The sequence below is a fragment of the Saccopteryx leptura genome, chromosome 8, assembly GCF_036850995.1.
Source record: "Saccopteryx leptura isolate mSacLep1 chromosome 8, mSacLep1_pri_phased_curated, whole genome shotgun sequence".
Lineage (NCBI taxonomy): Eukaryota > Metazoa > Chordata > Mammalia > Chiroptera > Emballonuridae > Saccopteryx > Saccopteryx leptura.
This window is the reverse complement of record NC_089510.1, coordinates 54,358,546-54,376,451: the sequence shown is the minus strand read 5'-3', so window position 1 is coordinate 54,376,451 and position 17,906 is coordinate 54,358,546. Positions and strand designations below refer to the sequence as shown.

The 17,906-nt window shown below is 48.4% G+C and overlaps 1 protein-coding gene across 1 annotated transcript in view; it reads left to right on the top strand.

The window, feature by feature from the left end:
- ITGB5 (integrin subunit beta 5) overlaps window positions 1-17,906 on the top strand; it is a 145,819-nt gene that overhangs the window by 20,810 nt on the left and 107,103 nt on the right. The window contains exon 3 of the mRNA XM_066347889.1: window positions 11,211-11,415. Within this exon, the coding sequence (XP_066203986.1) occupies window positions 11,211-11,415 (205 nt within the window). The remainder of the gene's footprint in view (window positions 1-11,210; window positions 11,416-17,906) is intronic.

Sequence of the window (17,906 nt, the reverse complement as noted above, 5' to 3'; positions counted from 1 at the left end):
GCAGCCCCAGCCCACCTGTCTGCACTACACACTGCAGCCCCAGCCCACCCGCTGCACACCGCAGCCCCAGCCCACCTGTCTGCACTACACACTGCAGCCCCAGCCCACCCGCTGCACACCTCAGCCCCAGCCCACCTGCCTGCGCTGCACACCTCAGCCACAGCCCACCTGTCTGCGCTGCACACCGCAGCCCCAGCCCACCTGTCTGCACTACACACTGCAGCCCCAGCCCACCCGCTGCACACCGCAGCCCCAGCCCACCTGTCTGCACTACACACTGCAGCCCCAGCCCACCCGCTGCACACCGCAGCCCCAGCCCACCTGTCTGCACTACACACTGCAGCCCCAGCCCACCCGCTGCACACCGCAGCCCCAGCCCACCTGCCTGCACTGCACACCGCAGCCCCAGCCCACCTGTCTGCACTGCACACCGCAGCCCCAGCCCACCTGCCTGCGCTGCACACCGCAGCCCCAGCCCACCTGTCTGCGCTGCACACCGCAGCCCCAGCCCACCTGCCTGCGCTGCACACCGCAGCCCCAGCCCACCTGCCTGCGCTGCACACCGCAGCCCCAGCCCACCTGCCTGCGCTGCACACCGCAGCCCCAGCCCACCTGCCTGCGCTGCACACCTCAGCCCCAGCCCACCTGCCTGCGCTGCACACCGCAGCCCCAGCCCACCTGCCTGCGCTGCACACCGCAGCCCCAGCCCACCTGCCTGCGCTGCACACCGCAGCCCCAGCCCACCTGCCTGCGCTGCACACCTCAGCCCCAGCCCACCTGCCTGCGCTGCACACCGCAGCCCCAGCCCACCTGCCTGCGCTGCACACCGCAGCCCCAGCCCACCTGCCTGCGCTGCACACCTCAGCCCCAGCCCACCTGCCTGCGCTGCACACTGCAGCCCCAGCCCACCTGTCTGCACTGCACACCTCAGCCCCAGCCCACCTGCCTGCGCTGCACACCGCAGCCCCAGCCCACCTGCCTGCGCTGCACACTGCAGCCCCTGTCTTTTGTCCCTTGTGACCGCCTGGGCTGGTCAGCCGGCCGTGGCCCTCCCTGCTTCTCAGCCAGCTTGAGCTCTTCAGCCGTACGCACTACACAGCATAAAACACACAGCTGACTCAGGCAGCTTAGTATCTATTTTGTCCTTCATTTGTTTAAAGTAAAAATTTGCCTCTGCTGCTCCCAGATTGTAAGTTTCACCACCCAGCCGGCTGGAAAGAGGAATGTGCCGGAAGTACATGTGTGGGGCTTTTATGACGGGGCTCAAGCAGCCGCGTTATTCCCACACTGTTTTCCTGTCTAAAATGTAGTTACATCATTACGCCCAAGTGCAGCGAGAACTGGAGACAGTCTAGCTGTGTGCCCAGGATGGAAGGGAGGGTGGGTTTTGTGGCCTAGCGGCTTGTGCTGGAGGTAGGGAGGCCGTGTGCCTTGCTAGAGGGCAGCGGTTGAGAAGTGGCCGGGCTGAGGGCCCATGTTCCCTGTGAGATGGAAGGCAGGGTTGGTGGGAGCGGGAGAGGAGGCCAAGGCAAGAAAGGAGACCAAGCTCAGGCTGGGGGAAGTGGGAGGCTATGGGGCAGGGGTCGGGAACCTTTTTGGCTGAGAGAGCCATGAACGCCACATATTTTAAAATGTAATTCCGTGAGAGCCATACAATATGTTTAACACAAATACAAGTAAATGTGTGCATTTTATGTAAGACCAACACTTTTAAAGTACAGTAAGTCTCTGAATTCTTTTTAATAACGTCGTTATACTGGTGCTAACCAATGATGAATGAAGTACTTCTTACCATTAATGCAACTTCTGGTGCTGCATGGTTTTGCTGATGGCTTTGTAGTCTGGTTGATACGTGGTGAGGTTAAGCTTCATGCAGGTGTTGAGACTTCCATCCGTTAAACGTGATCATAGGTTGGCCTTAATGTTCTTTAGATGTGAGAAAGACTGCTCACATGCATACCTAGAGCCAAACATTGTCAGTACAGTAATACACGCTGCAGTGTGTGGTATGTGACGGGAAGCGCGTTCCAAGTTTTTTTTGGGTTTTTTTTTTTTTTTGAGAGACAGAGTCAGAGAGAGGGACAGATAGGGACAGACAGACAGGAAGGGAGAGAGATGAGAAACATCAATTCTTTGTTGCAGTTCCTTAGTTGTTCATTGATTGATTTCTCATATGTGCCTTGACCGGGGAACTACAGCAGACCAAGTGACCCCTTGCTCGAGCCAGCGACCTTGGGCTTAAGCTGGTGAGCCCTGCTGAAACTAGATGGGCTTGCACTCAAGCTGGCGACCTCAGGGTCTCGAACCTGGGTCCTCCACATCCCAGTCTGACTCTCTATCCATTGCGCCACCGCCTGGTCAGGCGCTTTCCAGTTTTGACAATCAGCTGGTCCGCGGGTTGAAGTTTTTCATTTCTCCCCACTTGTGTTTGCTCGCCAACTCTGCTTGCTGTCGTGCAAGTCTTTCCAAAGCTTCATTCAATGACTTGAACTTATTCACCCACATGTCTTAGGCCTTCAGGTCAGCAGCTTGTAGGTCAAAATCTCTGATGGAGACACCGGGGATGTAACTCAGGTTGGCGCTGTCCACTGCACACTTGTGTGGATGGGTGATGAATTTAAAAAGATGAGTGCACTCACGAAATTCTCCAAAGCGCGCTTTGAATGACTGCAGGAGATTAGATGTGAAGCCCGCTAGCTGCTGAAGATCAGGATGTTGAGCAGAGTCACTTGCTGTGCATGAATCTTTAAACTCTCCCAGGTTTTCAAAGGGTAGTAAGCGACCTGTTTCAATGTCGGCAATGGAGAGTTCCAGCTTGTTTTCAAATGCAAACACTGCTTGTTGAAGGGATAAGAAGTTGAGCTGGTTCAGATGTTCAGTCATGTCCACGAGATAGTAGAACTTCAGGAGCCACTCAGTGTTAGCTAACTCAGGATGTTTTTCATTTCAAGAGAAGTCCGGATTTCTCTCAGACAAGCTGCAAAATGGCTGAGCACCTTCCCTCTTGACAACCAATGTACATTGCTGTGCAGAAGCAGACCAGGGTAATTATTCCCAACTTCTTCCAGCAGTGTTTTAAACTGGCGATCATTTAAAGCTTGGGCAACAATAAAGTTGACCACCCAAATGACCAGCGACATCACCTCACCAAGCTGCTCGCCACACATCTGAGCACAAAGTGCTTCCTAATGTAGGATGCAGTGAAAACTTAGGATGAGTCCTTTTCATGTTCACGAAGAAGTGTTACAAATCCTCTGTTTTTCCCCACCATGCACGGAGCACCATCAGTACACACTGAAATAAGTTTATCCATAGGTAGATTTTTTTTTCTTTAGTCAACTCAGTGAAAGACTTGAATAAATCCTCCCCTCTTGTTGTCTCTTTCATAGGAAAACAGCAAGACTTTCCTCACATAGTGTGTCACCGATAGCATACGTTGCAATCACGCTGAACTGGGATAAATGGCTTATGTCTGTTGCATCCAAAGCGAGAGAAAAGAATGGTGCTGCATTTATGTCCTTCACTTGTGTTGCCTCAATTTGATTTGCCATCATGATGGTACGATCATGAATAGTTCTTGCCGACAGAGGCATGTCTTTTATTCATTTGATTATCTTGTCTTTATCTGAAAAGTTGTCAAAAAGTTTTGGCAACATCAAGCATAAATGTTTTGGCATACTCCCCATCTGTGAATGGCTTTCCGTTTCTCACAATTGCTAAAGCACCAGCAAAGCCAGCCGAATTCCAGTCACCTTGTTGGGTCCAAACACGGAGTTGCTGCTGACTAGCTTGCACTCTGCACAGTAGCTCTTGACATGCTTTCTTCCTGCTGTCCCCCGCTGGATATTTCGATGCAAATGTAGTATGGCATGTGTCGAAGTGCCGCTTTATATTTGACCATTTCATCGATGCAATTTTATCATTGCATATTAGACACTGCAGAACCTGCTCTCTCCACAAAATTCCTCTCTCCATTTCTGCTGAAAAGTACGATATTCCTCATCTTTTTTTCTTTTAGCCATCTTCTTCGTCAAAAGGGTTTCTGCAATTAGCTAGCTGACTACTTGATTAAAGGGAGGGAAGTTTACTTCCTGACCTCACAATGACCCATGTACATTACGTGCTATCCAATAAAAATTTGGTGTTGTCCCGGAGGACAGCTGTGATTGGCTCCAGCCACCCGCAACCATGAACATGAGCGGTAGGAAATGACTAAATTGTAATACATGAGAATGTTTTATATTTTTAATGTTATTATTATTTTTTATTAAAGATTTGTCTGCAAGCCAGATGCAGCCATCAAAAGAGCCAGCCACATCTGGCTCGTGAGCCATAGGTTCCCGACCCCTGCAGTAGGGCATGAAGTGAGATACCTTGAGGTGACATGGCCGAGGGCAGCACAGGCTGCTGAGAAACTGGGCAAAGGACCAAGCAGGCCAGGCCGCCCTGTGGGATCTGAAATCCGCAGTGAGAACAGGGCAGCCTGTGACCTGTGGCTGGGTGGAAATAGGGTCGGGCGTGGAAGAAGACGCGGGGAGGCCCAGGTGGGGGGGAAGGGCCTGTGCCTTGCAGGTGGACGTGGAGAAGAAGGAATGAAGGCGTCAGGAGGACTGAGGCAGGAATGTGAGGAAAGAGGGATCAGAGGCTGGGAAGAGGGCCGGCCCAGGGGACCTTCTGAGAAATGATGGTGGCAGGGAAAGCAGAGGAGGCGTTACCCATATTTTCCTTTGAGTTGGGGGAAAAAAATGAAGAAAGTGAGCATTTTCTCCAGCTCACAAATAAAATACAGATCCTTTGAGAGAACATCTCTTTGTGGTCACGGGAGGGATCATCTTGGCCTGTTGTGGGTGCTTCATGAATATTTGTTCAATGTGTTAAGTCAGCTGACTGGAAGCTGGCGGTGGGGTTTCTCTATCCCCAGGCAGGAAGTTCACCTGGGAGTGTGGCTGCTGCACAGACTTCAGGTTGCATCACTTACCTTCTCTCCTCGCCCCCCCCCCCCAGGCCCCTGAGGGCTCTGCCCAGCCAGGCCCCCCCCAACCCCTGAGGGCTCTGCCCAGCCAGGCCCCCCCCCAACCCCTGAGGGCTCTGCCCAGCCAGGGCCCCCCCCAACCCCTGAGGGCTCTGCCCAGCCAGGGCCCCCCCGCCCTCCCAAACCCCTGAGGGCTCTGCCCAGCCAGGGCCCCCACCCCAAGCCCCTGAGGGCTCTGCCCAGCCAGGGCCCCCCTCCCTCCCAACCCCCTGAGGGCTCTGCCCAGCCAGGGCTCCCCCCCCAACCCCTGAGGGCTCTGCCCAGCCAGGCCCCCCCCAACCCCTGAGGGCTCTGCCCAGCCAGGCCCCCCCCCCAAGCCCCTGAGGGCTCTGCCCAGCCAGGGCTGCAGCCTTGGCCGGTCAGAGAGCTGGCCTGATGGACCAGTGTTGCAGGAGGAAGGCAGCCTCAGAGGACAGCCCACTCCCTGCCTGTGCCCACTTCTCTGCCGGGCTCTGTTCACCAGTTTGCTTCTTCCCTCTTCACTCCAGGGATTGGGTCTGGCTGCCTCCTTTCCTGCTTGGCTTCCTCTTCTCCCAGGGTCTGCAGTTTCAAACAAACAAAAAGCTGTCCTCTCCCCTCAAAAGAAGTACTCACATCTTTTTAGCATTTTAGCCTTCAGCAGGGGTAGGGAGGGTGGTCATCAGAAATGATGTAATGACTGGTGTGGCAGACAGACGAGCCAGCTGAGCATGGGCCTTGCCTGCAGGAAGAGATTTTGATTAACAAAGTGTACAGGGAACCAGGTGTTACACTGTTACAACAAACAGTAAACCTCATTACATGCTCTGGGTAATAGGGGATAGAGGGAGTAGACAGGGGCAGGTTACAACAAGGTGGCCAGTGTTGTAACAAATTAAAAGGATCTAAATATGGAACACCTCCCTTTTCTTTGTTATATTACTACTGTATAGTGACTAAAAGCCATAAAAGATGTTTCAGTTTCTGGTTCCCATTCTGTTGCTTCTCCTGGCGATTTGCCTGGAACACAGTTACCCTTTGCAGAGTTGATGACAGAGGGTCTAGAGACCATGGACAGAGGCTTCCTTCCTGAACTGAAACCTCTTCCAGCTCAGAGCACCAGGAGCGATTGAGCTGTGCCTATCAGAAGTGCATTCTGAAGCTAGTTTCCATTTTCCCATGTTGAGATGACGCTGCCCCTGCCATACCCATTTTTCTTCATGAAAAGGATATTTATTCTCCAAATTTAGTAGGTGGCAGGAAGATCCCTGCAGTTGGGCCAGCAAGGAGACACTAAATTCAGAGAGAGAGAATCTGTGTGCCTGGTTAGTTTTCTGCTGTGGAATTCAGCAATGCCCTGGGCTGAGGTGGGAGGGAGATGATACAAAGAATCCTGGGCTCGGGTCCGAGCAGCCTGGGCCGGGTGAATGTAGGCTTCTTGGATGAACTTGGGCATGAACTCAGGCATGTGGGCCTCTGACTCCTCACCCACAGAAGTGAGGGGCTCGCACCAGGTGCTGCATCCAAGACCCCTCCCCTTGGAACTTGCTGTTTTCCCGTACCTGGTGGACGGTCGGGTGTCAGCGCTCCTGGGTCTGAAGGCTCTTAGCGCATCAGACGTTGGGATGTCATTCAAGTGAGGAGGACTTTCTTAATCATGAGTCTTTCTTTTCTCCAAGTGTTTATAATGTGAGGCATCTTCTCTCATTGAATTTGGAGCTTGGAATTGCAGGTATTGAGACATTATTTTGGTAATGTTTGTGTATCAGAGAGGTCATCATCATCGCAGCATATGCGCTTGGCCTCTGTGGCTTTGCTTTCTTCTCTTTAAATATGTGTATGTCCTTTTTAAAAATTAATATAGCTAGAAAGAGCCTGACCTGTGGTGGTGTAGTGGATAAAGTATAGATCTGGAATGCTGAGGTTGCTGGTTCAAATCCCTGGGTTTGCTCAGTAAGGGCACATACAGGAAGCAACTACTATGAGTTGATGCTTCCTGCTTCTCTTCTTTCTTTCTTTCTTTCTTTCTTTCTTTCTTTCTTTCTTTCTTTCTTTCTTTCTTTCTTTTCTTTCTTTCTTTCTTTCTTTCTTTCTTTCTTTCTTTCTCTTTCTCTCTCTCTCTTTCTCCCTCTCTCTAAAATCAACAAATCTCTCTTTCTCCTCTCCTCTCTACCCTCTCTCTAAAAATCAACAAATAAAATCTAATATATATATATATATTAAATGTGTATATATATATGTAGAAAGGGTTTATTATATATATATCTATCTAGAAAGGGTTTCGAGGAAATAAAGAAGTCCTTGGGTTTATGGGTGAACAGTTCCTTTGGGGTCCGTAGCACTCTGTGTTTTTCTTGGGGAATGAGAACCTATGGCTAGAAATTAGCCCTGACTGTTTTCAGACTCCATGCCAAGGGGTCCTTAGCTCTGGCGGGAATCCCACTGTTGAGGTAGCTGCCTTACTGTCAAAAGGTTCTTCAGACCTGCTGAGCCCAGAGGTGCCTCACTGGCGTCTTTGAGCCCCTTAAGCTCTGGAACAATGACAAGACTTGCTATGTAGGTAAAGTTGTCTCAAAGGTTATTGAGCACATCAGTAAACCACTGGGACTGCCCCCAAGTAGTGAGAAGCTGAACTTCATGAAATAGGATTTTGACAAACTAAGGATAGCGATGAATGTACTGAGACTACCTAAATTGGTACGGCTGCCATATTAGGATGTTCCGTGCCATCTGTAAGGCTGGAGCTGCTGAGAAGGGGCCACCTGGACTGTCACGTTGCTGACTTGGTTGGCACTTCTGAAGTCATCCTGCAAGTTGTAGTTTTAATGTGGTCAGTGGTAGTTCTCACACCGGCAACCAGGTGACAGTGCAGGAGTTCACAGCCCTCACTGCCGATGCAGCACACTTCAGGGAAGCCGTGCACATTGGAGTTGAGGGTTTTTACATTTTTTATTTTATTTATTCTGTTTTTATTCATTTTAGAGAGGGGAGAGAGATAGAGAGAGAGAGAAGGGGGAAGAGCAGGAAGCATCAACTCCAATATGTACCTTGACTAGGAAAGCCTGGGGGTTTTGAACTGCTGACCTCAGCATTCCAGATTGATGCTTTATCCACTGCGCCACCACAGGTCAGGCCCTGGAGTTGAGGTTTACCCAACCTTGAAGAAGGGCATTAAGGAGAAAGGGGGGACGCTGCTGCCAATGAGGGGAACGAAGAAGGCTTTGCTCCTAACATCCTAGAGAATAAAGAAGCCTCAGAGTTGGAAAAGCGAGCTAGACAAATAAGGTTGTAATTGGCACGGGTGTGGCTGCCTCTGAGTTCTTGAGATCTGGGAAATATGACCTGGACGTTGTGTCTCCTGATGACCCCAGCAGGTACATATTCCCTGACCAGCAGCAGGTGGCCCTGTACAAGGCCTCTGTCCAGGACTGGTAGTGTCTATCAAAAACCCCTTTGAGCGGGGTGGCCAGGAAGGTCCAGACAATAGAAGATGACCTTGGTGACAACCAGAAAGTGATTGGCTGAGGCTGTGGATGAGAAGTCATGCAATGCCTCCTACTTAGAACGAAGCAGGTTGACCCTGTGGCCTGGTCTGTCCTGAGTACAAGCTGCTCGAGACCGTGGGAGGGACATCAGAGGTTCCCGTCACTCTGGGGAGACTGAAGATGCTTTCCTTGCCCACCTGGTGGCAGGGATCTGCATGGGACTGGTCAAGAGAGGTGCACCTTGGCAGTCAGACCTGGGCCAAGGATAGCCAGCTCCTCAGGATTGGAGGAGCTGGCATCAAGGCCCGGTGTGTCAGCAAGAAATGTAGGAATTCTCTAGCCAGGTAAGCTCTGAGCACGCAAGCTCCTGAGCCTGCCCAGCCCTGGACAGCCAAGTAGAGCTCTGGTTCAGGCAGCTCTAGACGGCAGAGCCATAGCTGCAAGGCCCCCGGGAGGTTAGCGCTCCCTCCCCCTGTTCCGGCCCTTTCTGACTGCTTCATCAGAATTGTTACATCCAAGGCAAACTTGAATACTTGGAACCCGGTTTTGGAAACCTGAGCTTTGAAATCTTGTATAATGTCAAGGATAACTATTTTATGCTAGGATAATCATGTTTCTCACCTTGTTCCACAAGTGATTGTGGCACCAGTTATACTTATGGTGCAATCCCTGAGGATTTGATGGACAAGATCTTCAAGGTTCAATATAGAAAGTTAAAAAGAAAAAAAAAAAAAAACCAGCCCTGGCTGGTTGGCTCAGTGGTAGAGCATTAACTTGGCATGTGGAAGTCCGGGTTCGATTCCTGGCTGGTCAGGACACACAGGAGAAGCAACCATCTGCTTCACCCGCTCCCCTCCATCTCTCTCTCTCTTCCCTTCCTGCAGCCATGTCTCGAATACTTCGAATAGTTCAGCAAAGTTTGCCCTAGGCCCCATGTGAAGGTGGCTCCAGGGCCTTGGCCTCAGGCACTAAAATAGCTTGGTTGCCAAGCAATGAATCGCCTGGTAGGGGGCTTGCCAGGTAGATCCGGGTCAGGGCGCATGTGAGAATCTGTCTCTGCCTTCCCTCCCCTCACTTAATAAAAAGAAGTCTAGTTGTGGAAACATACACAACGCCCCCCCCAAAACAAAAAACAGAAACAAACTCACAAAGGCCCAGAACAACACATCTGGTTTTACTTTTAAAAAAATAATACAAAGTCTTTCTTCTAGACTTCTTGGTCTTGAATCTTGCAAAGATTCTTCGCAGATGTTGGCTAGCCTTGGGGCATCCTTGAGTCTAGACTGGACCTTGGGGAAGGATGAGTCCCTCTGCATGTTTGTGTTTTCGCCAGCAGTCTGGCTTCTGACGCAGTGGGCAAGGGGCAGTTGACCCATCCGAGACTTCCCTGCAGAAAATCACGGAGCGGAGGGGACGATGAGTGTCCTGACTCCTCCAGCTGTGACGAGGGTCATCTGGTACAGCACTGGCATCAGGCCACCTGCAGCAAGTGATCTTAGTTCCCACATCTATCAGTGAAAGGGCGTTCAGAGGGGATTCTGGGTTTGTTTTGTCATTTAAAAATTTCATTAGTGAAAAATGAAAACGGTGACTTACTGTCACCATATATTAAAACAAAGCAGTTATCTCCTTTTGAAGCTAATGACCCCAAACTCTTGGTGCCCACATTAGGTTGGGTCATCCTGATGCCCCCCTGCTCTTCAATTCATCTTAAGAAAATAAATATTTTTATTATCAATGTGGCTTTGTTGTTCAAATAGCAATAGAGATAAAAAGAAAAATGTCATTTCAGTTTCTCTACCTTAATACCTCAACTGTCTTTATTTTAAAGTTTTTCTTTTGAATCCTAATGCAAATAAAATTATATTTTCTGATTTTTTTCTTAGTCTTCATAATCATTGATAATGGCTACATCATTTGTTGAGGTGATATACCATTTTTTTCTTACAGTTTAGGAATTGAGGTTACAAATTTATGATTTTGCTATTCTAAATAACACTGGAGTACGTATGGAATAGTTTTCCCTTGCTTTTGAACATTTTCTTGTGGGAGTTCCTAGGAGTAGACACCAGGTCAAAGGATACAATGTATATTGCAACATTGTTCTCTCAATGGTTTTGCAATGAATGAACAGCTCAGAAGTTAATTCTTGACTACCAGTCTTTAAAAATTTTAGTTATATAACTTTTTACCATTTCAGTTACTGTCTCCTGCTAATCATGTGGACAGCAAGGCACATTTTTTAAGGACTCTTTTGACCATTAAAATAACTGTGAAACTGCCTGACCTGTGGTGGCGCAGTGGATAAAGCGTCAACCTGGAAACACTGAGGTTGCCGGTTCAAAACCCTGGCTTGCCTGGTCAAGGCACATATGGGAGTTGATGCTTCCTGCTCCTCCCCTTCTCTCTCTCTCACTCTCTCTCTCCCCCCCTCCTCTCTAAAAATAAATAAATAAATACATAAATTACTGTTAAAACAAAACTGTGAAACCAAACATTTTTATTATGTATTATGTATTTACAGTTTATGAAGTGCTTTCATGTCCAGCCCCTCAATCCTCTCAGTTCTGGGTGAGGCATTTGGGATACGAATGATCCCATCTCCAGTTTCAGACAATGGAAGTGGAAAGCGGAAGGTTCAAGGTCTCCGGGATAGTGATGGTGCTGCATACAGCCTGTATGGTGTTCTGGAGAGCTGACCCCCTCCTGCTCTCTTCCTCTGCTTCTTTGTCTAGAACTTCGGCAGCCTACGGTCGGTCACCTCCCGGTGTGACCTGAAGGCAAACCTGGTCAGAAATGGCTGTGGAGGCGAGTTTGAGAGCCCATCCAGCATCACACAGGTGCTGCGAAGCCTCCCGCTCAGCAGCAAGGGCTCCAGCTCCGTGGGCTCAGACGTCATTCAGATGACGCCCCAGGAGATCGCGGTGACCCTGCGGCCTGGTGAGTTTCCTGAGACGGGACACATTAATAATGGGGGAAAGAGCCGTTGGGGGGGGATGGTGAGGCATGGCCCAGACCCGGAGCGGGGGGAGAATGAGGCATGGCCCAGACCCGGAGGGGGGGGAGGGTGAGGCATGGCCCAGACCCGGAGGGGGGGGATGGTGAGGCATGACCCAGACCCGGAGGGGGGGTGATGGTGGTGAGGCATGGCCCAGACCCGGAGCGGGGGGAGAATGAGGCATGGCCCAGACCCGGAGGGGGGGGAGGGTGAGGCATGGCCCAGACCCGGGGGGGGGGGGATGGTGAGGCATGACCCAGACCCGGAGGGGGGGGGAGGGTGAGGCATGGCCCAGACCCAGAGGGGGGGGGAGGGTGAGGCATGGCCCAGACCCGGAGGGGGGGGGGATGGTGAGGCATGACCCAGACCCGGAGGGGGGGGGAATGGTGAGGCATGGTCCAGACCCAGAGGGGGGGGATGGTGAGGCATGGCCCAGACCCAGAGGGGGGGGGATGGTGAGGCATGGCCCAGACCCGGAGGGGGGGGGATGGTGAGGCATGGCCCAGACCCGGAGGGGGGGATGGTGAGGCATGGCCCAGACCCGGAGGGGGGGATGGTGAGGCATGGCTCAGACCCGGAGGGAGGGATGGTGAGGCATGGCCCAGACCCAGAGGGGGGGGAGGGTGAGGCATGGCCCAGACCTGGGGGGGGGATGGTGAGGCATGGCCCAGACCGGGGGAGGGGGATGGTGAGGCATGGCCCAGACCCGGAGGGGGGGGATGGTGAGGCATGGCCCAGACCCGGAGGGGGGGTGATGGTGAGGCATGGCCCAGACCCGGGGGGGGATGGTGAGGCATGGCCCAGACCCGGGGGGGGGATGGTGAGGCATGGCCCAGACCCGGGGGGGGGATGGTGAGACATGGCCCAGACCCGGAGGGGGGGGATGGTGAGGCATGGCCCAGACCCGGAGGGGGGGGGATGGTGAGGCATGGGCCAGACCCGGAGGGGGGGATGGTGAGGCATGGCCCAGACCCGGAGGGGGGGGATGGTGAGGCATAGCCCAGACCCGGAGGGGGGGGATGGTGAGGCATGGCCCAGACCCGGAGGGGGGGGGATGGTGAGGCATGGCCCAGACCCCAGGAAGCAGCGTGCAAGACCTCTGTGGAAGGACAGGGTATTTTTGCTATTTTTTTAATTGTGGCAAAATATATATTCCATAACATTGATCATTTTAATCATTTTTAACCATATAGCTCATTGGCACACTTACAAGGTGGTACAACCATCACCACAATCCATTTCTAGAACTTCTCAAACTGAAACTCTGGGCCCATTAAACACTAACTCCTCGCTCCCTCCCCTTCCCCCCAGCCCCAGGCAAGCACCAGTCCACTTTCTGTCTGGAGTTGGCCTGCTCTGGGCACCTCAGAGAAGTGGACTCACACAGTGTTTGTCCATTTGTGGCTGGTTTATTTCACTCCCTGTGATGTCTTCAGGGTTGATCCATGCTGCAGAATGTCTCAGAACTTTCTTCCCTTTCCAGACTGGGTTATGTTCCGTTGTCTGTAGACTGTATTTTGTTTTTCCATTCGTCCATCAATGGACTGTGGTTGTTTCCACCTTTTAGCTATTGTGAATAATGTTATTGTTTTTTATGGGAGGATGTAGTGCATGCAGGTTTCCCAGGGAAAAGGGCTACTTCCGGGAAATCGCACTTTTCTCTGTTAGCAAATTCCATTTGAGTCAGTGGCATTCTGAAAGGACAAACTTTCAGAGTAAAAATATTTTGTTTTATTACCCTGGAGCTTCTGCAGGCCCTGGTGTTGAGTGTAATATAAGGAGACTAATAGGTTTATATACCTCCTATATGCTAAACACTTGAACTACCCTCAGGTGGCTAATATCATTTTATACATGAAGAGTGACCTGCTTGAGTTCCCCCTGTCAGAAGTGGTAAATCTGATTCAGCCCCAAGTCTCTGTGACTGCAGGACTCATGGTTGTTTCTGGGTCACCGCTTTTGTGAACCAGTGTTCTACATATTGGAATCTTTGGCTGTCAAAAGATGGATGTGCGTGTGGCTAACCTGGGCAGTATCACGTTGAGAGAAGGCAACTTTCCCCCCAAATTGCACTGATTTGTAGCCTTTTCTTCTAGCCCATTGTCTGGGAAAGCATTGGCAGTCACTGTCTCTCGATGGCTTATTTAGATTTTGGGGCAGCTTGGCACAGTGGAAAGATCACGGATCTGGTTGGCCGTTCTGGGTTCGAGCCCTGGCTTTGTCCCGAGCTCAGAGGCCCTGGGAGAACTGCCCCACCCTTATTAGCCTCTCAGTGTCTTTTTCACCTTCATCATTCCTCACAGCTTTATGTTCAGAGGCCTAAATGAGGCGGTGTGTAGAAAGGCACTTTAAAAAGTTAAAATGACTATTTGCAAAAAAAAAAAAAAAGACTGTGCAGTAATGGCCAGAGGTGTAGATTATGGAGTCAGTGGAGACAGATTTGAACAGGGATTCTCAGTGTCTTGGATGGATTTAGCACAACTCTGCACATCAGATGCACTCAATGCTGTTTCTTGTTTTTGTTAGAAAGAGCCCTAAGCCATCACATATTTGAGAGATGTTTTATTTACTTATTGAATTATCTTGGAAATAAGAAATGAAAGAAGGATTCAAGTGGCCCTGGTGGTTAGAGAGGCACAAACTACTGGACCACCCAGGGATTAGTGCTGGGATTAGTTGAAGTTGCTATTTTTATGTCATCTCACTGTAAGTGACAACTTAGTCTTCTTGTCTGGTGAGACACACCAAGTTGAGAGAAAGACGGAAAGGTGCTTACAAAGCTGTGTGTAGGGGTGGAAAAGTCAGCTGAGCCTTTATGTGGGCAGATGTTTGGTGATGTCCTCTATGGGAAAATAACTCATATCTTTATGTGCAGACAGGCTCTGGGTCAAGGGCTTTGACCTAGAGGAATGTAGGAGTTTGGGACAGAATGTTGAGATACTGGAACATTGTGTAGGATGAGAATGGGTACCAACTAAGGCGAATGATACATCTTCCTTTTTATTATAATAATAGGATAACAGTAACCTAGAGGAAATTTTTGAAAAATCCACTTCAACACAATATTGTTTTTCATTTTTACTAGATCCTGTCTTTAGTCATGTATTCATATTTTTATATACTTATAATATAGTTATAATTGTATATAGTTTTTATTTAATAATCTTTGAGAACAAGGACCAAAATTTATATGTCCAAAAGAATTTATAGTTTCACAGTCATCACTGAAGGAGCTGTTCATATTTTTAGAACTTCTCATCTAGAATTGCTGTCAGAGTTCATGGAATTCTAAGAAATACCCTTCGTGGTGGCATATTCTTATTCTTAAGGGTAGATTTAGTTTAGAAAAAAGTTGGAAGTCACACGAAGCCAGAGATGTCATTGTTTTAATTCCAGTTTTAAAAATCAGAATTGAGGTATACTCTAAGGTTGAAAAAACTGTATAACTTTATTAACCAATGTCACCCCCCAATAGATTCAATAAATTTTTTTTTAAAAGAATGATATCAAAAGCAGAAAACAAAAGAACAACAAACAACCCTGGCCAGATAGCTCGATTGGTTAGACTGTCTGGAAGTGCAGAGATGACCAGTTCCATGGTTTGATCCCCAGTCAGGGCACATATAGGAACAGATTGATGTTCCTGTCTTTCTCATTAAATCAATAAATAAAAATGAATCAAACAAACATAAATTTATTGCATAAAAAGATTTTGTAGATCAAAAATTTTTTTTTCTTCTTTTCCAAGTGAGAGGAGGGAAGATAGAGAGACAGACTCCCACATGCACCCCGACCAGGATCCACCTGGCAGCCCCCCTCTGGGGCTGATGCTCTGCCCATCTGGGGCCATGCTTGCAACAGAGCTATCTTTAGCAAGAGGCAAAGGCTCCAGGAAGCGATCCTTTGCGCCCAGGGCCAATACACATGAATCAATTGAGCCATGGCTGCAATTTCCAGCCATGTCTGGGAATCAAACCTGGGACATCCACACACTGAACTGATGCTCTACCACTGAGCCAACTGGCCACAGCCTAGATTAAAGAATTTAAAATGTCAACTTTATGATTAAATTACTTTGCTTAGACAGTCAAAAAATAAATAAAATCAGAGTGAATATGTGACTATAACATGGAGAAACTGTTGTTTGGTTTGACATATCAACTGACTTTTAAGATAGCCCCAAAGAGGAACTAGAGCCATGATGAGAGTGTAGGCAGCCTCCTTGAACAAAGTTCTTTTGGCATTAAATTTATGCACAATATTAAAGGAAAAAATTCATCTGACTTGGTATAGTCACATCTCCTGCTAAGCATTATGATACAATTTCTGGTATTGTAAATAAAGCGGGAAACATGATCCTGTGTTTATACAAAATCACATTGTGGGTGCTCTGTGTGCTCTGATCCTGTGGAAAGTGTAGCTGTGGAGAACCCACTGCCGGGAGGCCACGGTGATGGAGGACTGCCTGCCCTGCGAAGACACCTGAATTATGAGGATGTTTCAGTCTGTAGCGATGAAGACAAGAGGCAGATCTGATGAAAATATGAATTCTTAAAGGTCTAGAACCTGCCTGACTAGGCGGTGGCGCAGTGGATAGAGCATCGGACTGGGATGCGGAGGACCCAGGTTTGAAACCCCGAGGTCACCAGCTTGAGCGCAGGCTCATCTGGTTTGAGCAAAAGCTCACCAGCTTGAGCCCAAGGTCACTGGCTTGAGCAAGGGGTTACTCACTCTGCTGTAGCCCCCTAGTCAAGGCACATATGAGAAAGCAATCAATGAACAACTAAAGTGCCACAATGAAGAATTGATGCTTCTCATCTCTCTCCCTTCCTGTCTGTCTGCCCCTATCTGTCCCTTTCTCTCTCTTTGTCTCTGTCACACACACACAAAAGGTCTAGAACCTTGTGAGTGTTTCACAAACATAAAAACACTAGCCAATGATGCCTTTTAACATTTTGAAAATGTTAATATTCAACAAGAATTTCCGGCAAACCCTGGATATTTATTTATTTTGGGGAAGGAGAAAATGGAATGTTATAGTTAGCAACATTTTCAGTTTCCCAGATTCACACTTACCTCCAAGTAATGACCCTGACTGGTGAAGGCGTGCAGCTGTGCAGTGATTGGTTTTTCCATTATGCATGTTTAGAGATGCTTTTGTGCCTTCTCCCTTGCCCTCCCCCCTACCTCATGATAGATGTTTGTTGACTGAAATGTAACACTCTGCTAGCCTTATACCAGACTAGCCAAGGACAAGCCTCAGCCTAATAGGAGCGACTTCACCAAGGCAAAATTATTGTTCCAGGATAAACCTACCAAAAAAAAAATTTCCCTCTACTTTAAGCAGGACTTTTTGTTTTGTTGTTATTTTTAAATTGAAATATTTATTTACCATAAAATTTAACAATGAAAAGTATACAGTTCAGTGGTATGTAGTATAATTGCAAAGTTGTGCAACTCTCACCACCACTGTAGAATGTCAGAACATCTCTATCACTCCAGAAAGAAACACTGTGCCCATTAACAGTCGCTGTTCTCATCCTCCCCCCCACCACATTCAGTCTCCAGCAGCCACTCATCTATCTTCTAACTCTAGGGATTATTTATTTTGGACATTTCATTTAAATTGTATAATATGTGGCCTTTTATGTCTGGTTTCTTTCACGTAACAAAATATTTCCAGGATTCATCCACGTTATTGCACGTATCAGGATTCAGTTCCTTTTTATGGCCAAATAATATTCTATTGTATATAAACAGATATACCACATTTTAGTTGATGAATATTGGGCTGTTTCCACTTTGGGGCAATTATAATTAATGCTGCTGTGAGCACCATGTGTAAGTTTTTGTGTTGACATATGTTTTCAATAATCTGGAGTGTATAGCTAGGAGTAGGGTTGCTGGGTCATGTGGTTATCCTGTGTTTAACTTCTTGAGGAGCTGCCAAACTTTAAGCAGGATTTTGTATAAACACTGGATCACATTTTCCATTTTGTTTTCAATTCTGAAAATGTCAGGATAACAATCTTAAAAAAGCCTTAACAAGGGACATAAAATCCTTAAGAAAAGATATAAACGTTAGTATAAAGTTTATGAAGAAGTAGAGGGTGGAACAATTAGAAAGGGTTTACTTAAGGCATTATTTGCCTCAGTCCTTTAGCCTCTCAAAAAATGACCTTTGATTGGTAGTTGTTTTTTTTATATATAATTTTTATTTTGAAATAATTTTCAACAAGAAGTTGCAAAAATAGTAGATTTCCTGTATTGCTTTTACCAATGATAACATATTATGTAACCAGAGTGTGTTATTAAAGTCAGGAAATTGACCCTGGTACCATACTATTTACTAAAATGCAGGTGACCGGTTGCTTTTAATATGGGTTTGGGCCAGCTCCTGTCTGTGCTGCTTTGAGGGTGCCAGTTACCTGGG